The sequence below is a fragment of the Platalea leucorodia genome, assembly GCF_965183815.1.
Source record: "Platalea leucorodia genome assembly, chromosome: 6".
Lineage (NCBI taxonomy): Eukaryota > Metazoa > Chordata > Aves > Pelecaniformes > Threskiornithidae > Platalea > Platalea leucorodia.
In genome coordinates, this window is record NC_138828.1 from 85,479,108 (window position 1) to 85,501,660 (window position 22,553).

Genomic DNA, 22,553 nt, shown 5'->3' on the forward strand with positions numbered 1-22,553 from the left:
CTGTGGAGTAAATCCCTCAGGTCATTGCAGTGGGGGAAATCAGTGCAAGCAGGGAAGGAATGGGAGGGGAGCAAGGAGTTGCAAGCGGGGAAATGGGGGGGGTCTGAGTCATTATGGGGGGGTAAATCATGGAGCGAGTAATGAAAAGGGGGCAAATGAATAGAGGGGTAAATTATTGGGGAGGGGGAGAAGCATTGCCTGGGGCAAATTAGTGTGTGTGTGGGGGGAATTATCGTCCGGGGGAAATTGGGGGGGGGGGGAAATTACTGAAAGGGGAAAATCATCGGGGGATAAATCCTGGGGGGGGAGTCATTGTAAGGGAGAAATCATTGGGGGTAATTCTTGTGGGGAAGAAATTATGGCAAGGGGGGATGGTTAAGGGTTAGACATTTGGGGGGGTATGGTAAGGGGGATAGATCTTGGGAGAGGGAATCATTCCAAGGGGGAAGTCATTTGGGGTTAAATATTGGGGGGATCATTGTAAGGGAGAATCATTAAGGGTTAAATAGAGCATGGGGCTCATTGCAAGGGGGAAATGATTAAGGATTGAATATTGGGGGGATCATTGTAAGGGGGAATCATTAGGGGTTAAATGTTGGGGGGTCACCGCAAAGGGGAATCATCAAGAGGGGTGGGAGTCATTGTGAGGGGGAAATGTTGGGGGGGAATCCTTGCAAGGGGGAAATGGTTAAGGATGAAATGTTGGGGGGAGCATCGCAAGGAGAGAATCATTGAGGGTTAAATCTTAGGGGGAATCATTGCAAGGAGGGAGTCATTAAGGGTTAAATGTTGGGGGGCTCATTGCAAGGAGGGGGTCACTAAGGGTTAAATATTGGGGGGTTCATTGCAAGGAGGGGGTCACTAAGGGTTAAATATTGGGGGGTTCATTGCAAGGAGGGGGTCACTAAGGGTTAAATATTGGGGGGCTCATTGCAAGGAGGGGGTCACTAAGGACTAAATGTTGGGTGGAGCATCTCAAGGGGGAAATCCTTAAGGATTAAGTACTGGGGGACCATCACAAGGGGGACTCATCAAGAGGGGTGGGAGTCATTGTGAAGGGAAAATGAGGGGTGGGAGGAGAAAACGTTGGGGGGATCATGGCAAGGGGGAATCATTGAGGGTTAAATGGGGGGGGGGATGCTCTGGGGAGGGGGAATCACTGAGGGTTAAATGGGGGGGGGGGATGCTTTGGGGAGGGGGAATCACTTGGGGAGGGGGGAGCACATCAGCCGGGGAGGGGTGGGGTGGTCGCCGGAGCTGAGCCGCGCTTGTCTCTCCGCAGGCCGAAGGTACGGACGGCGGCGCAGGAGGAGGAGAGGAGGAGGAGGAGGAGGAGGAGGAGGAGGAGGAGGAGGAGGAGGATGAGGCCGAGGAGCGCGGCGTGACCGTGCGGCGGGCGGCGGGCCAGGGCTCGCACGCTCCAGCGCCGCGTCCGCCCGGCTCGGCCCGCCCCCCCCGGCGCCCTCTGAAGTGCGGGTGGGTGGGTGGGTGTGCGGGGGGAGCAGCCGTGCTGGCGGCCGGCCCAGCCCCGGCTTCCCCGCCTCTATATAAACACACATTGACTTTCTTTTTTTACTCTAAACTCAACATTGAGAGGGGCTAAACCCAGCAGCCCTGCCTCCCTCTTCACAGAAGTCTGAGTGAAAAGTCTGGGGCTAACAAATAACCGGCATATAGATAGATATATATTTATAGAGATATATTTATATATATATAGATAGAGATACAAACCGCTCCGCCTCGCTCCGTGTGTGTAGATACATATATATAGCTATTTAATTCTTCCATCTCTCCAGGTCGTGGCTGAATTATTTTATGATTTTTTAATATTTTTTAAAATCTCGCTCCTTTTTTTTTTTTTTTTCTTCTTTCATTTTTTTTTTTCCCCTTCTGGTGTGTGTGGCTTTGCCCTGAAAGCGAGGGAGAGCCAGAGCATCTGCAGTTGGACTTTTTGGGGTCTTTTTTTTTTTTTTTTCTTTCTTTCCACGCCGGGTTTTTTCTTTTTCAATTTTTTTTTCTTGCGTTTTTGGCTACTCAGTTGCCCCCACCCCCTTCTTTTGGGGTCTCTCTTGGGTTTTTTATTTTATTTTATTTTTTTTTCCCCCTCTCTTTTTGTGTTGGTTTTTTTTTTTTTTTTTTCGCCCGTGTCACTCTGTCAAGTTTATTCCAAACAAAGTTTTCAGAGAGGGACAGAGGAGAAACAGCTTTTTGCCCCCCCCCCCTTTTTTTTTTGCCCCCTTTTTTCCCCTCTCCCCCCCTTTTTGCCGTTGTTTCCTACCCTGCCGGCGGAGCGGGGGGCGAGCCCGGCCCCCCCCGCCCCAGGACCCCCCCGGCGGGCTTCACCCCGCGCTCCGCGATCGCCCTCTTTCCCTGCGTGCCTGTGTGTGGGTGCGAGTGTGGTGCCTGTCAAGGGGCTGTTTCTCTCCCCACCCTCCTCCTCCTCCTTCTTCCAAATATGCTTTTTGCAAGTTTTGATCTCGTCTCGGCACTGGCTACCCTCGCCGCGTGCTTGGTGTCACTGACTTTGCTGCTGGCCGTGTCCCAACAGCTGTGGCAGCTCCGCTGGGCTGCCACCCGCGACAAAACCTGCAAGCTACCAATCCCCAAAGGCTCTATGGGATTCCCTTTAATCGGAGAAACCTTCCACTGGCTCCTGCAGGTAAGGAGGATTCCCTTCCCTTCCATCCCTGGAAGGTGGGATGGGACCGGCTTTTTTTTTTTTTTAAGGGCTCTTTTTTTTTTTTTTTTTTTTTCCTTTCTTCTTCTTTTTCTTTTCCTTTCGATTGCATCATGCGGGTTCCCGGCGAGCTGGGGAGGCAGCTGGGGCCGGGGGTTGATCGCGGCTGGGGAAGGAGGGGGGGAACGGAGGGAGCCCGGCCCGGCGGGGCCGAGCCCCGGAGCGGCCGCCGCGCTGCGCTCCCCGGCCGGGGCATCGCGGGGTTCGCCCGGCGGGGGCTGCCCGGTGCCGGGGAAGAGGCTCGGGGTCTCCCCCGCTCTGCCAAACCCCTCCTTTCCCTCCCCCCATCCCAGCCGAAATCCTTAAAAAAAAAAAAAAAAAAAATTAATAATAATGAAGGCGGGGGTGGGAGGTAGCCCCGGGGCGAGGGGGGATGTCGCCGGGTCGTGTCCCCCCGCTCGCCACCCCGCTGCCGTGTAACGGGGCACGGGGAGCTCGGAGCCCCCCCCGAGCCCCCGTCCCCGGCGCTGCTCCCGTCGGGGTTCGCAACCCGCCCGGCTCGGGTCCGGTCTGGGGGAAGCCCGCGGAGGTAATCGGTAGATTAACCCGGGATTAACCTCGCTAAACGCTGAGCAGCGGCGGGCGGAGCGGGATCCCCTCGGACCGCGCTGGGAGAGGGTGACTGCCAAAAAAAAGAGGGAAAAAAAATGAAAAAAAAAGAGCGGAGGAGAGGAGGCAGGAGGCGGCCGAGGGGTGCCCCGCTCCGGGGGGAGCCGCGGGCAGGGCCGGGGGCACCCCGGGGCTCGCAGCATCCCGGGAGGGAACCCCCGAGGCAAATCAGCCCGAGGGTTTCCCGCTCCCCCTCCTCCTAGCGCAAAATAAAAATCATCATCATCATAGTAAGCAGATGGGAGCCCGCCGAGGATGCTCCCGGCCAGCGAAGGTCGCGTTTCATTGACGGGACCGCCGGGGGGACGGCAGAGCCGGCGGCGGGGCAGGGCAGCCCGGGCCCGGCTGCCAGGGCTGCGGTGTCCCCGCTGTCCCCCCCCGCCGCCGGGGAAGCCCCGCCGGGGGAGCCCGGCCCCGCGGCCCCGCTCCCCGGCCGGCCCCCGCCCCGCCAGCGGCGCCGAAGGGGTTAACGGCACGCTCTCAATAGGGCTTTATTTTTTAAAGAAATTTATCAGATTTTTACAGGGGGACCAGAAAAGGGTTCTCGCTTTTCCACAGGCTCCGTCCAAACAGAGTCCAGGGCTAAAAATACAAAATTTTGTATAAATTGGACTCCATTCGAAACTTCTCCCACATAAAGGTCCTCTTTGTGCTGCCCTGGAAATGGTGTACAAATAACTCTTTATTAATGCCACAAAAAGGACTTTAATTATATTTACGTAGATCAAGAAACAGGGTCACCTGAACATCTGAAATTCACAACCGCGCTTTTGTTTCAAAATAAACACAACGCGCTCACAGCCCCGCTGCGGGGCGCGGAGCTGCCGCGCTCGCAGCGCTCCTCCCCACCCGCGAGCGGGTTTTTGGGGGGACCCCCTCCACCCCCCTGCGGCTCCGTCCGCCTCCTCGCCGACAAAAGCCCCCGGAGCATGTGGGAAAGTTATTAAAGCCTTCTGAAATCTGGAGATTTACTTAGGCAAATTGCAGCCTTTCGAGTAAATTCAGCCTGAGTGAAAAAAAAAAAAAAAAAAGGCGGGGGGAGAGGAAAAAAAAAGGGGGGAAAGAAAGGGGGGGAAGAAAGGGGGAAAAAAAAGAAAGGGGGGAAAAAAGAAAGGGAGGAAAAAAGGGGGAAAAGGGGGGAAAAAAGAAAGGGAAAAAAAGAAAGGGGAAGAAAAAAGAAAGCGAAAAAAAAGGAAGGAAAAAAAAAGGGGGGGGGGGGAAAGGAGGGGAAAAAAAAAAGGTAAAAAGTGCCAGGGGAGGTAAAGGTAGCAGTAAAAGCGAGGAGGAAGAGGAGGAGGAAGGGGGAGGAGGGCAGCGACCCCCGCCGGGGCGGCGGGAGGAGCGGCGGCAGCGCCGGGCGCCCCGTCGGAGGGAGCCGGGCTGCTCGCGGGTGGGACGTCGGGGTTCCCCCGCTCTCCCCCATTTCTGCCCCCCACCCCGTGGGGTTTCCCCCGGACCTGCAGGCGCGACGGCCCCCCCCCAGCCGCCTCTCGCCGCGCCGTGGGGATCCCCACGCGTGGGTGCGCCTGAGCGGCCGTGCCGTAACACCGCCCCCCCCCCCCCCCGCCGTGTTCCCCCCCCTTCTCCCCCCACCCCACGCAGGGCTCCTGCTTCCAGTCTTCACGGCGGGAGAAGTACGGGAACGTGTTCAAGACGCACTTGCTGGGGCGGCCGCTGGTGCGGGTGACGGGGGCGGAGAACGTGCGGAAGATCTTGATGGGGGAGCATCACCTGGTGAGCACCGAGTGGCCGCGCAGCACCCGCATGCTGCTGGGGCCCAACACCGTGGCCAACTCCATCGGCGACATCCACCGCCACAAGAGGAAGGTGAGGTTCCCACGCGAGACGGGGCGTGGGGGCACGCCAGGGGCGGGGGATCCCCTTCTCTTCTCCCACCTGCCCCCCCCGCTTCTTTTCCCCCTCCTCTCCCCGCGGACCCCCCCCCCCCCCGTGCGTGGGAGGTCCTGCGTGGGTGCTCCCCCCCCTCCCGTGTCCGCGCTCGATGCCTTTGAGGAATTTAAAAGGGCGATGGGGAGGAAAGAGGGTGAGCGGGGGGGGGGTCACACGCGGGGCTGCCCCGCCGGTTGCTGCTGAGGACGGAGGTGCTGCCCCTCTCCCCCCCCCATCACCACCCCCCCAGCCCCCCCGTAACCGGTGTCACGCGTGGCGGGGGCTGCCGTGAGCTGAGAGGCGAGCGCGGTCGCGGAGGGCTCTTAAAAGGGCGATGCGGGAGGCGGGCGGTGGGGGGGCACCGCGCGGCGTGGGGTGGGGGGGAGCGGGGGTCCACGAAGCGCGGCCCCCCCCATCCAGGCTCCATCGGGGGTGTTGCAGGGAGACCCCGCGGGGTTTGTGCTTGCTGGGGGGGGGTGTCACGGTGCTGAGCGTTGCGTTGGATTTCAGGGAAATCGGGGTGCTGATGGGGGTCCCGGGATGAAGCGCGGGGGGGACTGAGCGGGCTGGAGGGGGGCTGAGACCCTCCCGGGGCCCTGCCTCGCCTCACCCCCTCGGTGGTCCCGGGGTGAGACCCTCCTTGCAGGCGCTAAGGCAGCCTGGTTTCAGGGGGCGTTGAGCCCAAGCAGATGTGGGGGGCCATCCTCGCGTCCCCCCATCAGCAAAGCTCCCGCAGGCGGTGGCAAAGGTGACGGCCTGAGCAGGCTGGCGTGGCGGCACGGGTGACGGCTTTCGCACCCCGTCCTCCACGGGCCAGGCTCTTTCCCAGCTGGGCTGGGGCAGGCAGCGGATTTGGGGTGAAGGCAACGGGTCTGTCCCCGCTCTGCGGTGCGGAGCGGCGTTGGTGGCAAGGGGAGCGCGGTACCCGGCGGCAAGAGGCCGTCCCAGTCCCTGCCCCGAGGCGAGGGCCGCGCTCCTCTCTCTGCTCCAGCAGGATTTCCTATTTCGGAGTATATATTTCCATAAAATCCCTACCAAACCCAGTCGCTCCCTCTTTTCTCTTAGGGGAGAAGAGGAGAAAACAAACACCCCATGACACCCATTAGTCACATTTCTTAATGCGCTGGCGGCCGGTACTCGAGCGATGCCACAAGAAACGCGGTGTCAGTCCCTACCCGGGACCCGGGCAAACTCAGTGTTTGCAATTACGCTGCCGTAATTGCAATTAGGCTACTTTTTTGTCTTACAGAGGGAGATATTTTTTCCAGCCTTTCCATCAAAGAGAAAGGACGATAGTTTGTGGGGCTCCCTCCATCATGGAGCATAATTTGCGGTGGGAGCGGTGCAGGGAAATGGGGAGCGATGCGCTTTCCTCCGGCAGCGGGAGGAAGGCAGCAGCTTTGGCTCCTATTTATTTCCTATTAAGGGAGGGTTAAGCGGCAGCAGCCAGCGATTTGAAGGTGCCTCTATGCTCCTTCGCTGCTTCTTTTATCTTCTGCACAGCAAGATAATTTTTTGCTACTGAAAAGAGAGTAGCTGAAGGCCTTTGGTTGCGATCGCCTTAATAAAACCGCGGAATTCAGACCTCAGGAACAGACAGCGGGGGAGGCGAGGAGAGCGTGGGTTATGGGAATGGGGTCATGGAAAAGGGAGGCCTGACCTCTGTGGTATCCTGATGGACTTGTAATTTGTACCACAGCTCAGATGGGGAGTGCCGTCACCAGCAGCGAGCGATACCAGCAGCGTAGGAAGGGGAGAGCCTCTCTCCCTCGATGTTTACACCCGATGCTCTCACTCTGGTGTTTTTACCTAGCGGGAAATATATGTCCCACCCTAAACTGTGAATCCCAATGCTTTCAGATTTTTCTGAGCCCCAGGTCTGGTCTGGATCTCCATTCCCCTCCTCAAAACCCTTTTGCCTTCCCGATTTTCGGCATCATGCACGATCCCAAGCTGGCCAGGATCCTAATTCCTCCTTAAGGGGTGGCTAAAGCCTCCTGAGAACAGGTACTCTGGCAAAACACTGTCCCGGGACCACCCATGCCTGCTCCTGCTTGCGCACCTTGCCTCTGCTTTGAGCTCTGGCGTACCCGAGAGCAAACGCTTCCCCCGTATCAGCAGGACTGGGGATGCTGGAGTAGCTAATTATTTTTTAAGCTTTCTCTTTCAGCGGCATGGGGTTGGGGACACTGGGCTCAGCTGATTCCCTTCCCTTTGAAAACGGGAGGTTATTCTGATTCCTTCACTTGGTCTCCTCTTAATTGCTGTTTTCACGGAGCCGAGCATCTCACGCGTCACGCACCCTTGGGTGCTCCCTGAGCCCAGCAGCCGCTTGCTTCACCTTCTCCCCCACGCAAACCATCCCTCGCCCTGGGCCGGGTGAGTTGCGCATGCGGAGAAAAGGGCAACCTGCTTCTAACAGGAAGAAAATAGATAATTTTGTTCTCGGTGAGATCGCAATGACGGGATTAAAGATTTTTCCAGGCCAGGTGCCTTCTACTGGCGTCTTTTGAGCTCGTTAGCCCTGAGCTTTTGCTGCTGTTAAGTGGTGTTGACTTTTAACTCTCCCCATCCTGCTGCTGAGACTGCGAGAGGTCTGAGGTGGAAGCCCTAGATTTAAGATTTAAACTTTCTCCTTCTAGGTAGAAGTTTTTCTCTTGGGTACCCGGTCTGTACCTTCCTCTTGGCCTGCTGGGGCACTGAGCAAAGAACCTGTTGGCAGAAGACAGCGTTTTTCACAGACTTTGCCCACTTCCATAGTAAGAATGCTGGTATTAATAGAAAATATTAAAAGAATCGGAGCAGTCTGAAAGCTCCATGGAGAAGACCAGTAGTATTTCCTGGGAAACCTTTTAGGTTGTGGGTAATTCAGTTTGAAGTATTGTGGGGCTTTCTGGAGCGGTAGCTCCGTCCAGCTCTCAAATTCTATTTTTTACCCCATCTCTAAGCTTGAGCCTTCTCTCTTAAGTGGTTTCTCTTTTTCTGGTCTTGCCCGAAAGTGTACGTGAGGTATAATTTCTCGTGAGGCAGCTTGTGGTGTAGGGTGCTAGCCATCATGAGGAAAGGTGGAGCATGGAACCCCATGTGCTTACCCTCTTCTGCAACTTGACCCATTGGGGTCATCTCTAGCTCATGTTCCACCAAGGTTTAACCACCTGCAATAAGTCCTCATCGTCTTTCTATAAGCCCGTGGAGTTGCACTTACTGGCAGCAGCACTGGCAGATACTCTTTCATCATTCCCTGGCAATGGAGCCATGGTGTTCTCTCGATGGGACAGATTGCCACCGAGATGTGAAGACAAGCTCTAGCAAAGAGCTTTAAACCCAACATGTTCTTGCATGATGTTTCTGGTAGCTTGCCATTGAAATTGGCTGTTTTGCTGGCCGTGTATTGCAAAGCTTTCCAAAGAGATTTAGCTCTCAATGCAACTTCAAGACCAGCAAACTGCAGCTATCGCTACTGGATCTGCTGTAGGACACTTTCCCCATGACGGTGGTGGGATCAGAGCCGGGTCAGACAATTCAGTCTCAAGCTCTTCTCTCAGGTTTGCTGCTTCCCTGTCTCAGCTCCTTTTCAGGATCTTGTACAGATTCAATATCCCCTTCCATAAAGCAAATGCATATCCTCTTCTCCATCCCAGGCGCTTAAATCCCGTAGGTGTTGATAAAGGACTCCGAGATGCACATGTGAAAGGGGCTCAGGAGGAACAAAGCCATATTAACAAGCCGGTGGCTATGGCAGCTTTCTGCTTTCCCATCCCCTATTTATTAAAGCTCCCCTGCAGGAAGCTGTCAAAGTTAATATAAGTTGGAGAAAACTTCCCCCTTTTGGGAAATGAACTCTCCAATTATTAGAGAGGGGGTCTCTGGGTATAAAGGCGACTTTGCCCAGGGACGTGACAGCTTGTGGGGCGGGACGGAGGGTGAGCGCAGGGCTGGGAGCAGGGCTTGCCTGCGTCAGGGGTATCACTTTGTTGCAGATGTCATCAGCGTTGGCTCTGTCCTTGGCCTGAGATGAAGCTGGTCGATAAGAACAGTTTACAAGTAGTAAACAAAAGCAACCCAAAACCCCTCAACCTCCCTCCTGAGATAAATATCTCCTGAGAGGCTGTTACTGCTGTTGGGTCATGGAGTTTATGTTGATGTCGGAGAGGGATCTGGGCCACCCGTGCTGCAGCTCATTCCTCCGCGGTGGCATTTTTGTCTCGAAATCACCTTGCAGGTTCCTGGCGGGAGCAGCCACGTTGCTCTCACGTCTGGCTGAGCATGGGCATGTCTTTGCTCTGGCTTTTTGGTGGCAGATCCCTGCCCCTCTTCATTACATGAAGGATGCACATCATCCCTTGGGGTCAGACGTGACACGTCCCAAGGGAAGGGAGCACCTGCTCTCCTACAGTAACTGGTAGGGAAGGGGTGACTGGGGACGGTGCCTGGCTGAGGGTGCTCCTTGCTCCACGCGCCGGTGCTATCCCCATCCTGCTCTTGTTTGGGTGGCGCAGCCATGCCGCCTCTGCCGTACCCTGTCCCGGTCTGGCTGTTCACTCCATCTGTTTCACATCTTGCCCTAGATCTGTCCCTTTAGACATCTTCAGTTCCCGCTTATACCCATGAGCTCCCATTCATAACCATGAAACCCCAGTGAAATCAGTGCAGTCACTCCCAATTTACCGTGCGTGTCTTTTGGAAGTGTCAGTCCCTGGGTCAATACGAGCTGTAACGAAGGCAAAGCAGATCTGCTCTTAGGCATGGTGATAGCATGGGCTCTGGTTTTATGGGATGTAAGGCCAGTGCGAAGTTGAAGTTCAGCAGAGAGGGAGGCGCTCCTGTGCCTCTGCCTGCGAGGGACCCCAGCATCTCGGTGGAGAAGGAAATGGGAATTGGAAACGGCCAGGAGGCACGGCCCTTAGGTTTTAGGTCGAGATTAAGCAGCGCCCGGGGCCAGGAAGGAGTTTCCCCGTGCAGGACAGGCGCTGCCGGCGCGGCTGTGCTACGGTGCACGGGGAAGGTGGGACTCAGACTTTCCTCGGAAGCATCCAGCCTTGGCAGGAGAGTGCTGGACTTGCCGGGCCCGTGCTCTGTTCCAGCATAGTAATCCCAAAATAGGCACAGCTAGCTTAAAAAAGGAAAAGAAAGAATAAAATAAAAGCAGTCCGTGGGCTGGGTAGACATCCTAGACCCGGAGACTCGAGGAGGAAGCAGACAGTGGTGCAGAGAAACGGCCTGTTTTGTCTCACTGTCCAAAACTACATCATTCATTAACACACCACAATTAATGTTCTGCCTCGGAGGCATACAAGTGTTGAGCTTATTAGCACCAAGTAGAAAGGTCTGAGGCTTTAATATAGTTTGCAAGAGGATTAAGAACACAAAAGGGGCCATAAATTTACAGCCAAATATAAACCAGCTGCTGTGGGCTGGACTGGGGGGGAGGGAGGGAAGGAGGGAGACGGGGGAGAGGGGCGGGAGGAGGAAGGAGGGATGGGAAGCGGCGGGAATGTACCTTTCACGCTACAAAAAACCCTGACCCAAGTTGTTAAGAGGGGTTTTTTTAGGTTTTTTTGTTTGTCTTTCGTTTCCACCCAGCCCCGCCACCCTCCTCCGTGTGACTTTTAAATCCCACGGTGGAAAAGAAACCATCCCCTTCCATCCGAGCCCCCCCAGATCATATCGGTCAGCTCAAGCGGGCTGGATTCCAGCTGCCATCCGCTGGCCCGGCTCCAGCTCCTTCTCGGTCCGTCCGCGTTGGGCTGCTGCCCCGTGAGCTTTAACCCATGGGCAAAAGCCACTGGAGCTGGAGAAAAGGCTTTCATTGACGCAGGAGGGCTCCCGCTCGCGGTCTTGGGGAAGAATTTGTCAGCTAGGTTGGCTCATTGACTTTAGACCAAATAGCGCTGTCATCTACAGTGGTGTAAATCCAGAGTAATTCCAATGGATTAAAAAAAAAAGCAAAGCGCAGGCGCTCCTGGCTGAAAGACAAATTTCATGCGTTTTTCATAGCGCCTTCCACCCCAAAATGCCCTGCAAGCTCAGACCCTGCTTTGAGAAGCTGTGCCGTGTCGGAGCGCGGTTACAGCCCAGGAGCTGTACAATACCCTGCAAGCTGAACCTCTTTAATGTAGGCTTTTCTACCTTTCTGTGTCACCTGGGATGGAAGTTGTTGGATGTCCTGTGAGGCACAGAGAAGATGAAACCCCTCCTCAGGCTGCAATGCTCTGCACTGGGTGGAACGGATGAGAGGGAACGGCCTCAAGCTGCGCCAGGGCAGGTTTGGGTTGGGTATTGGGAAAAACTTCTTCCCCCAAAGGGCTGTCAGGCCCTGGCCCAGGCTGCCCAGGGCAGGGGCTGAGTCCCCACCCCTGGGGGGATTTAAAGGACGGATAGATGTGGTGCTGAGGGACATGGTTTAGTGGTGGCCCTGGCAGTGATAGGTTAACGGTTGGACTCGATCTTAAGGGTCTTTTCCAACCTTAACGATTCTATGAACTGCAATCTGCAGCCCCTAGCTCTGCATGGGTCCAGGCTCCACTTCAGAGCGGGAATGGGGGATGCCAGGAGCTAATCCCAGAGATGTGGAGGGAGCTTTTCAGGCTCAGGATCCATCCTACGCTGTCTTTGTGTAGCTTTGGTTTTCTACTGCATCATACTCCGTCCTTCCAAGCAGCTCGAGCAACCTGCTAAGTTGTGGTTTGTAATATCCCGCTCATCCCTCTGGGGACTGAGTGCTTTGTTTCAGATTAACGATACTCTCCATTACTTCTCAGGTGGCACTTCTACCACTAAATATATCTGTCAGCCAGCTTGCTCTTCAACTTCCTTCTCCTTAATTTTGTAGGGTGGCCTTGGGTCATCTCAGCCCTTGTCATCTCCTCCCTGGGCTTAGCTTAAAGCTCAGAAGAGGCCTCATTGATAGTCTGGAGGAGCTCACGGGTTGATAAGCGGGGACACCTCCGTGCCGTCAGATGTGTGCTCAGCCCCATATGAGGCATGGAGGTCTTGCAAGACCTTACTCAGGATTTCGGTGGCAGAGCTACTGGAGGACATGCTTTTCCAAGCATCTTCCCCTATTTCTCCTAAGTGACCACGCGTGCTTGGAAAGGCGTATTTATTTCACCTTTGGGAGGGAGTGGGCTGCATGATGGGGCGGGTGTTTCCCTCTCATCCCCTCTGTGAGCGTGGCCACCCCTCGCGCTCTGCTCCACTCCCAGCTTGTGGAACACCTGGCAGGACCAAGGACTAAGTGCTCCCATGGAAGAGCACTTGAGGCTGGTTTCTTTGCCAAGTCTGGCTTTGTCTCTAGGAGAGTCCATGCTCTGGGTTACTTAAACGTGTGGGGTCCCTTCCCTTTGGTCCCCACTCCGTGCTCCAGGAAGATGCATGGGGACAGCAAAAAGGGACCTTTTGTCTTAATATTTCTCCTCCTTGGCTCTGCACTGGTGGACAGGGCACTATCCCTGCTGCCTGGGCAAGCTGCTCTCCTCCTCTTTAGCTCTGGGTAAACTCTCATCTCCACACCACAGATCTGGGATTTAGTACGTGGTCCAAAACCAAACAGACAGCCCATCCCAGCTCAACCCAGCCCTCTGATACTGGTGAACGGCTGCTCTGACCATGCAGCGGTGTGCCTGGTGGGTTTGCAGGATGCTCCTTCTCCACAACTCCAGCCAAAGACACCAGCCACAGGCAGTGGGTGCATGCCCTGTTGGACCTCTTCTTGGCCAGCTGATCCCACCTTTCTAATCCCTTCTGTCTGGACACAACTCCCCCACACTATCCGTTGATGTGCTATCTTCTTTCTCTTTCCCTCCCTGTCCTTGGTTCCCTCCTTGAAGAGCAGTGACGATACGTAAGGTGCATTTTGCTCTCCTCAGATGCACTGGTTCCTCGTGAACAGATGGGGGTAGGCCACTTGGAGCAGCACTTCAGAGGTGGTGTAGGCACACAGATGCTGAAAAACCGCAGTGCGTTTAGGTATCCCCATAAAGTGGGCTAATAAGCCTGAATTGCTGAAGGTAGCTGGTTGCATTTTGCTGGTGCTGGCGTTGTTTTTTTTGAGACACGAGGCAGTTTTGCAGAGGAGGGTGCCGAGACAGATATAGGGTGCTGATAGAGATGTAGGATGTCCTGCTTGTTCCCTGCTCTCGCCCCCAGCCTTTGCATCACAGCCTCTTTAACCTGATAGCCTGGTAAAGGTTTTGGATTGAAAGCAAAGTCTCCCATGCCATGTGGAGGGTTTGCAGGACAGCTGTGTGGACATGGAGATTTGTGAACCATGGGGAAATGGGGTGCCTGGGCTCGTTTTTATTCTGAACTCAAGTGGAAGTATGAAATGCTAGAGTTTCTCACAACCCTAGATGTCTCAAAAAAATTTTTAAAATTAGGGGTATGGTCAGTCCTGAAAGGTGCATGATGATCATAACTTGGCCCAAGGATGCTGAAATGACTTTTAATTTTTTTTCCAGAACATTTTTTTGAGAATCATTTGAATTTCAGTAAAACTGCCTTTTGCAAAGGCACTCCATTTCTTTTCTTCAGCTGGGCCGAGTTTGGAGACTCCAGGTACTGTAACCAGACTCCCTTTGGAGATGGGTCGCAGCATTCATGGGGCTCTTGCATTTCTCCCTGGGAGAGGTTGCTGCCTTCAGCTCCCCCGAGACACCCGCGCTCCTCACCTGCACACTGCGTGGTGCAGCGTTGCTCATTTTGGGTGGTTGGGAGCTGAAACTCTTGGCTTTTCCCTCTCAATGGGCCTGAATTCCTCCCATGATGCAGCATGGCAGGAGACCTTGGAGTGGTCCATGTGCTCTGTTTTCCAATTACAGCACAGGGAGAAAAGGTGTCAGCTCTTTGCTATGTGCCTGTGAAAGGCAAAGCCCTTTATAAATAGGCGGCAGAGTGTCAGGGCAGTGGCGGGGTTTTGTGGAGGTCCTCTGCTCTTTGCGGTGCCTTGCATAGTCTTCACAACTTTTTTGCCATGTTTTCACTTTGCCTGTGCTCCTGATGCCAGGGCAGCCTCTTGCCCATGAGCCTTCTCATCCCGCTCCAAAAATATCATGGTTTACAAGCCCACTGGAGCATGGCAGTGGGCTCCACATCTGACAGCCCTGCATCTGATGCCAGAGAGAGGCAGACATCCATTATAACGTGGAGACAGGACAGGGTTGGGACAGACACTGCCTGGACTTTGAAACGTAGGAAGAAATAGTATGTCTCCAGGTTGAGACGCTGCTTTGGATGCTTCCTAACATGTCCCGCCGGCCAAGCCACCGGCGGGTGCCAAATTGGTTCATGAAAACATCTCCACACTAATTGTGCCTTCGTTTGGTTGGGCCAGCAGCTCTGGCCAGCGCGGGCTGGATGAGACACAGGTGTCTGATCCCAAAGCATAAGTTTTCCTCCTGGAGGGGAGGAAGGAAAAGTTCCGTGCCCTCTTTGCCGTGCTGATGTGCTGGGTGGGAGCAGGGGAGACCATGGTCAGCAAAAGGCAGAGGCTGAGGCTTGTGCTTGGCATGGGGAGGCTTGGCCAGCACCAAGGAGGGGTAACACAATGAAAAGCATCGTCCTTGCTAACTCGTCTCCACCCCAGCCACCAAACAAAGCCTTTGCTACACATGAAAACACTGTGGGTTGAAGTTCAGAGCTCTTCACTGGAATGCCCTCTCCTCTTCGGTGTGGTTTAAGGATGGGGCTGGGGTATTCTCCAGCTGGGACCGGGGGCAGTTGGCTGTCACAGGGAGCTGGACCTCTCCAGGAGATCCTGCAGCTGAGACACTGAGAAGGAATTTTCTGCCTTAGGAAAACCATAAATCTTTAAATATCCTGTTTCCACTATGAGATGGATTCGGAAGTTTCCAGCCAGGCTTGCTGGGTGGTGGTCTCTCCCTCGGCGCGGGGTGAGCATGTGTGTGTAAATGAATGCCCCCAGACAGAGCAAATCCCCAGACTTGGTTCTTTTGGGACATATCAAAATGTGAAAAAAACGGGGGCTGTTTTCTAGCATCCCTGGAAAGTCCTGGCCACTGCCCTGGCACCACTGCTGAGGCCACCTGGCCGGACCCCCACCATGGCTATTGCATCTCGGTGTTAGCAAAGCCGAGCATCCCCTTAGAGCTGATTTTGCCTCTTGGCAGCTCAGGAACTACTTTTTTTTGCACCGATGCTCCTTGGCTTTGCCTGGTCTTGCTCCGGCAGCGGCCGAGACGTTCGGCTCGGCTTCACTAGAGGGCGCAGGAATTGTAGGCTAGAAACGTGCGGAGGTTTGTCGGGGAAAGTTGGCTGCCTTTTCCTCCTTTTTAATCAACTGGAAAGATGCAGGGTTGAACTGGAGGTGACTGGAAGGGGATCCAGACTTGTGTCTGGCTGGGGAAGGATCCGCTGACATCTGGGATTAGGCGGCGTGGAGCGCAGCGGCGGCGAGCGGACGGGATGTTGCAGCGAGCTGGCAGCGTGGCCAGGGCTCGCGGTGTCGGCCGGCCCTATGGCCGGGAGCTGCAGGCTCCGGCAGATGTGGGGTGCAGCTGGCTGGGGCTGGAGGAGCCTGCCAGCAAAAGAACAGCTTAAAAAACAGCAAAAAAGAAAAAAATCCCCCCTAACCCCCCAGTGCTAAATGCTCCTGCTTTTTCAGGCTGGGCAGGTGCTGCATTGACCTCCACAGGGGCTCAGTCTTCTCTTCCTGGGGGTCCCCTCCTCTGCGCCTCTGCTGCACACCGCTCCTTGGGACAGGCGCTCTCCTCTTCAGGGTCTGTCTTGGTCCGTGGGGTGTGGATCTGGCCCCGGTCTGGTTCTCTGCCCCACCGCAGCAGTTTCGCGCAGCGGGACCAGAGGCGTTTCTTGGGCTGCTGTACTTTTTGCAGGGTGGAGGGGGTCCCCAAGCACTTTGCCTGTGGGAGATGCTGGGCAGAGCTGGGGAAGGACAGGGTTTGCTCCAGGTCAGGAGCCCCAGGGGCCACCTCCATCGGGACGGCGGCTCCAAGCAGGGCTGTAGCCTCGGTGCTCCTTAAGCAGCGGCTGTCCCCTCATCGGCTCTGCTTTCAGCTGGAGAAACTGAGTCGCGGGAAGCGTTTGGGGAGAGCAGGGAGATTCACTGGGAGCCTCTACTCTTATCCCAAACCCCACAGCGTGGATGAAGGGCAGACACCAGCTGGATGGGGAGACATTGGTGTCCCTTTGCCGGCCACACTCAGGAGGTCCTGTCCCATCCCTGTCGAGCAGCTCATTGCTGCCAGCTCTCCTCCAGCCGGCACTGCATCAAAGCCTGGTGTCCTGCTCGTGGCCACCAGGAACCGGCCCTTTCCCAGCTCCTTTGTACCTTCCCCAGGCAGCCAAGGGGCTCAGCTTTAGCACCTCCAGCTTTGCTTTTCCGAGCGGCTGCTTTTACACCCCCTCACCCAGGGAGGTCTGCCTGAGCATCGCTGCCCTTTCCAGGCTTAAAAATAGCTTGTGAAGCACGGAGAGGCGGCAGAAAGTGGCAGCCACACTGTCTTGCACGCTCGCCGTGATCTCACCGCGGCCCCGCTGTTTGTTCATTCATTCCTCCGCTCCGTTCATTCATGCCTCTGCTCTGCGTAGCCATCCGGGGACGGCTGTCTGTCTGCAGGCAGATCTGTGCATTGGTCTGCTTGCATTTTCTCTCCCATCCCTCCTACCATTCCATTTGCATGCTGATATTTCCATGGGGAGCCTCCAGGCTCTGCTCCACCGTGTATTGTGCGATGAGTTTTACTCGGGGCTCAGCCCAAGCGCAGCTCGTTATGAAGTGGCTCTTGTCGAGCCTCCTGCCCGGGGCTGCAAGGGGACAGAGGTGTTATTTCACCAAACAAACTCCCAGCGAACGATGTGCATTAGCAATGAGGGGTCGCAGCCAGGAAAATGTTACCTTTCCCTTTGAGTGCTGACTGCGGAGGAAATTCTCACATTTACAGCTCCAGCGAGTCCGGCGCTCATGGAAAGAGGGGGCGGCTTTGATTTCTCTCCTCTTGTTGGTTTGATAACTTTGCAGCTCCCCCACCGTGCATTGACCCCCCCCGGGAACCGGCCACCGGTGGAGGCTATGCAGGCTTGCAGCTCCCTCCTTGGGAGCCTGTTCTAATTTGATTTTCCCGGAGGCCTGGCATGTGGCGGTGCGTGTGTGCGTGCTGCCCCGTGTGTGTGTGTAGGTTAATAAAAAATAAACAAACAGCACTTTTTCCTCCAGTGCACTCTGGGAGGGATGCGGCGGGGATGCCGAATGAAAGCGTGTGCTGTGGGCTGCGCCGGGGAGGGCTGAAGGGACATTCCTGGCATTGCTGAGCTCCTCGCGCAACGCACGGGCCCTGGCCCAAATTGGAGTAAGGAGCCGTTAGCATCGGAGACCTGGGGAGGCCCACTCCTGCGCAGTGTTTACTCGCAGAGCTCAAATTAATACTGTCTACTGACATCAGGTTTTTTGCCCGGTTTCCCAAGGAAATGAGCCGTGTGCGATCGCAGCCTCTGGGTACGTGTGTGCCTCTCTTCCCCACTTGAACCCCTGTCTAAGTTCAGCCAGATTTCACAGCGATACTAAATGCCTCAAAATAATTATTTTACTTAATTTTTTACATATATTAAAAAAGAGTGATTGAGAGGTGGGAGAATCTGCTGATACTTCCCATTGAGAGAAAAGCTTCTGTGTGTCTGCACGTGTGCACAACCATAATGTTAGACACTAGAGAATCCCTGCGGAAGAGATGTATTAGTAGCATCCAAATCGTGAGATGAACGTACGTGGGAGCCATGAGACATGGAGCTGTGGGAAAGCCGGCTCCATCCATCCTGCCATGCGTGGAGTGAAGCGTTTCCTCCCGTCTCTGTTTTGCACCGGGTTATTGCCCATCATTCGTGATGGCTGTGGTGGGGATCAGCCTGCGGAGGATCTGTCAGCTGATATTTCTCCATTGACCCTTTTTGGCAGCTGTTTTAGGAGCTGGTGATTCTGGGTGATGAAGTCTGGATGATGATGAGTCTTCTGCTCAGCACAGGAGACCTGTGATGTCAATTTTTGTGGGCAGAAGCTTGTTACAAGAGAAGGCAAAGGTGAGAGTGTTGGGGCTGTGTAGAAATCTCTGCTCACTCTCTTTTGTAGGTTTTCTCCAAAATCTTCAGCCATGAGGCATTGGAGAGCTATCTCCCCAAGATCCAGCTGGTGATCAAAGACACCCTTCGGGCCTGGAGCAGCAACCCCGAGTCCATCAACGTCTACCACGAGACCCAGAAGCTTACCTTCCGCATGGCCATCCGTGTCCTGCTGGGCTTCCGCATCCCCGATGAGGAGCTCAACCGCCTCTTCGAGGTCTACCAGCAGTTTGTGGAGAATGTCTTCTCCTTGCCCATGGATCTGCCCTTCAGCGGCTACAGGAGGGTAAGAGATTTAGGTCAAGTCCTCCACCAGCTGATAACACCAAATTATTGGGATTAATGGGGTGGTGGCTAATCCCCACCTCTACAGGTTCTCGGTGGGATGTCTTCTCACCCTCTGACCTCTAGCAGCAGGTTCATTTTGGGCTACAAAGTCCTGTTTTGGCAGAGTGGAGAAGGAGATTCATTCATAGGTTTTTAGAGTGCTAGGGACTGTGCGGTTCGATGCGAGGGAGAATACAGTCAGGACTTGCCCAGATTTAATGCATAATTTTTCCTCACTCGTAACTGGCAGTTTTGCTGTATTTTTTTGTTTGTGGGCCCTTTTTCCTGTTTATTCTCTCCTCTCCCCAGGGCAAAACAGGTCATTGGACCCTCTAATTCCAAGGATTATTCTAAGTTTTTGATGAATGATGCAAAATGAAAACCTAACAAAAACCAAAGACAAAAAATTGTATTCTTTTCATGGGGAATTTTGGTAACAGAAATACGGGGCTTTGAAATTTATTTTTGTGATTATCGCTGCAAATTTTGTTATTGCTATTTGACCATGTGAATGAGCCCAAGCATTTGCAGCCCCGAAGCGTTTGCAGCAGCAGGTTAGCCCAGTGCAGCTGCACTCAGGAATTGCTTTACTGAGACCAGGTGATAAAATTGCTCGGGAAGCCCATTACAGTCCCGGGAAGAGGATCCTTTGGGATGAACTGACTTTCCTTTGTGAGACAATTTTCCCAGGGATTGCCATACATCCCAGGGTGAGCCAGAGGCCTGTGAACTGGTGCAGTACTGGGGCTCCCACATCAGACCTATCATTTGCACGTAGGTGCTGATTACTCTTGCCTGTAATCTCGCCCGCTCGGGGCTTGCTCCTCCTGCCCATGGAACAACTTCAGAGTCTTTATTCTTCTCTTTGAGCATCTGCAATTGCAGTTGTATTACTTAGACATGTTGTCCTGAGCACGTGTCCAGCTCCTGGGGATGCTGGGCTGGGGATGGTGCTGCTAGCGTTGTGTCCTGCGTGGTCTGATGGCTTCCCACTCCGCAGGGCATCCGGGCACGCGAAACACTGCAGAAAGGGCTGGAGAAAGCCATTCAGGAGAAACTGCAGAACACACAGGGCAAGGACTACGCCGATGCGCTGGACATCCTGATAGAGAGCGGCAAAGAGCATGGCAAGGAGCTCACCATGCAGGAGCTGAAGGTAAAGATCTTCCCCGTGGTCACCTTGTCCTTGCTGTGCTCAGGGCAGGGGCTCCCCAAAGAGCAAAGTGCGAGCTGTTGTAAGGAGGATTTTTTGGGGCAGACCTGAGATGGTCAGTGAGAGCCGGGGGACCACAACATGTTGGAGCTGCAAGTGAATCCTGATCTGGTGGATTGTGGTGCCAACAAGCCAGTTGCTTTCCTATGGGCTGTATTTATTTGCAGATCATGCTCAGCCCTTTCTAAAAAGTATTTCCAGGGAATACCACAAGACTGTATAAGTTTGCTGAACCTTTCAGCCTTGACCAGCTTCACCCCTTGACCCATCCAGTTTTATGGTGCCTCCTTTGCAGGGCAAATGAGCCCTCGGCAGGTTGTTATCTGCAGCAGGGTCATGGCATAACTAGTCCTTCATGTGCTATCGAGCCATCCCCAGGGTTTTTTCTCCTGCCTGTCTGGTCCTCAGCACCCTCCAAGGCTCTGCGGGAAGCTCCCCATGGTGGGTGTCCAAGATGTGTGCCTGCACAAGGAGGGACCTTGCAGTTAGACATGACCAGGCTGGAGAGTTGTTGGTGAAAAAAATGCTCCATGGCAGCCTGCATGCCTGTCCCTTGACGTGCCGTGGCTGCTGGCCTGTCTGTCTGTCCATCCCCAGTGTCTTACCCTGGCTTTGCTCTTGTCTTTCAGGATGGCACACTGGAGCTCATCTTTGCCGCCTATGCCACCACTGCCAGCGCCAGCACCTCTCTGATCATGCAGCTCCTCAAACATCCCCGGGTCCTGGAGAAGCTGCGGGAGGAGCTGCGCAGCAAGGGCATCCTCCACAACGGCTGCATCTGCGAGGGCTCCCTCCGGCTCGACAACATCAGCAGCCTCCATTACCTGGACTGCGTCATCAAGGAGGTGCTTCGCCTCTTCACCCCCATCTCCGGGGGGTACCGGACGGTGCTGCAAACCTTCGAGCTGGATGTGAGTACTGCCATCTCTCCGGGGTGCGGCTGCACCGTGAGCTCCTCAAAACAGCTTTTTGCGTGTTGTGGCAAAGCTTGCTTGAGCCTGACTTAGATGAGACCTCAGGGAGGACAAATCAGGTCCTCCTGGTGATGGGAAGTGGAATTGCTCTGGATTCAGAGGAGGGTGATGGGATCTGGCCCATGGCAGGGAAGGGATGTGCTCGGGCTGTCAAAGAGGAGACAGGCGTGATGCTTCAAAGAGCAACTCGTGACAATGGTTGACGCCAAACACTAAACTGGGGTGTGACAAGGGAAAGGTTTACTGCAAAGGGCATCTCCAGGCTGCTGGATGACAGGCGGATTACTCATCGCAATGGCTGGAATTTCCTACTAGCGAAACAAAATCTTGAGACCTGGCTTGTTGCTGTAAATCCTACTAATGTAATGATTTGAGTTGGAAACCTTTTAAAGAGCTCAGGGGATGATAAATCCTCCCCGTTTCTCATCGCCCAGGCCCTGACATGTGCGTTGGGTGTGTGGGGCTGACAGGCAGCAGGGTGGGAGCAAAGCCATGGGATGCTCTGGGGAGGGCTGGCCTGTGCACGGGGCACGGCACGGGTGCGAGAAAAGCTGCTTCCCTTTGCCCGGCGGCCGTCGAGCACTGCGGGGTTCCGGGTAGGCGACTCCTGCCAGCGACCGCAAAGCAAATAAATAGCAACGGATCATCTGGCGGGTCCCTGGGATAGAGGCAGGAATAAACATAGGATTCCCATCTCCCAGCCCTTTGCGCTGTGCTCTCTGGTTTTCTTTTAAATCTGCATCACGCTCGAGTAATAAACCCAAAGAAAATGGGAAAAAGCAGACAAAGTGAAATGGCTTTATCTTGTTCTCCCGCTCCCTCTCCCTTTGCAGGAGGGTTGACTCGCTCTGGTTTTCTCTCCACCCCTTCCCTCTCCTCTGCAGGGTTTCCAAATCCCCAAAGGCTGGAGCGTCATGTACAGCATCCGGGACACCCACGACACCGCCCCCGTCTTCAAGGACGTGGACGTCTTCGACCCTGACCGCTTTGGGCAGGGTCGAAGCGAAGACAAGGATGGCAGGTTCCACTACCTCCCCTTCGGAGGAGGCGTACGGACCTGTCTGGGCAAGCACCTGGCCAAGCTCTTCCTCAAGGCGCTGGCCATCGAGTTGGCCAGCACCAGCCGCTTCGAGCTCGCCACCAGGACTTTTCCCAAAATCACCCTGGTGCCTGTGGTCCACCCGGTCGACGGACTCAAGGTCAAATTTTTCGGACTGGATTCCAACCAGAACGAGATCCTGACGGGGACAGATGCCATGCTGGGGGCGACGGTGTAAAGCCCATGCCGGTGGCACGAGGGACGGGTGGCCGGGGGACGGAGGGGTGGGGTGGGGGCAAGGGGATGAACAGAAGGGGAGGAGAGAGGGACGAGAAGCTTCTCCATGACGCTCGCTTCACAGACCCTCCAGGTCAGGACTGCTTTCTCCACCAGTGAAGCTGCCAAAACCGTTTTGCTCTTCCCGCGGGGCGCGGAGAAGGTTGGGGTGTCGTCGCGCATCTCTTTTCATTCGGAAGGAGGAAGAGTCGCAAAACCCAAGTCGAGCTGGGATGTCTGACCATACACAGTATCTAAATATTATAAATATATATATATAAATATCTATAAAACACTTCTGCTGCGAGGAGGAGCGCTGCAAAGGCCTGACTGTGGGAAAGGCTTTGGAAATCAGCCGGCAATCAGAGGTCTGGCATCCTGGGGTGGCTCTTGGGTGGCCTC

At 54.9% G+C, this 22,553-nt stretch overlaps 1 protein-coding gene across 2 annotated transcripts; it reads left to right on the plus strand.

Moving 5' to 3' along the window:
* Positions 1-2,455: 2,455 nt before the first annotated feature.
* Positions 2,456-22,113, plus strand: CYP26B1 (cytochrome P450 family 26 subfamily B member 1; the record flags this gene model as incomplete). Of its 2 annotated transcripts, XM_082315255.1 has the most annotated exons (6): positions 2,456-2,659; positions 4,949-5,173; positions 18,333-18,608; positions 19,650-19,805; positions 20,492-20,773; positions 21,721-22,113. In XM_082315255.1, 6 exons carry the CDS (start codon positions 2,456-2,458, stop codon positions 22,111-22,113), a joined length of 1,536 nt encoding a protein of 511 aa, XP_082171381.1. The 2 variants fall into 2 exon arrangements, with proteins under 2 accessions (XP_082171381.1, XP_082171382.1); XM_082315256.1 differs by lacking the exon at positions 4,949-5,173.
* Between the last annotated feature and the right edge of the window lie 440 nt (positions 22,114-22,553).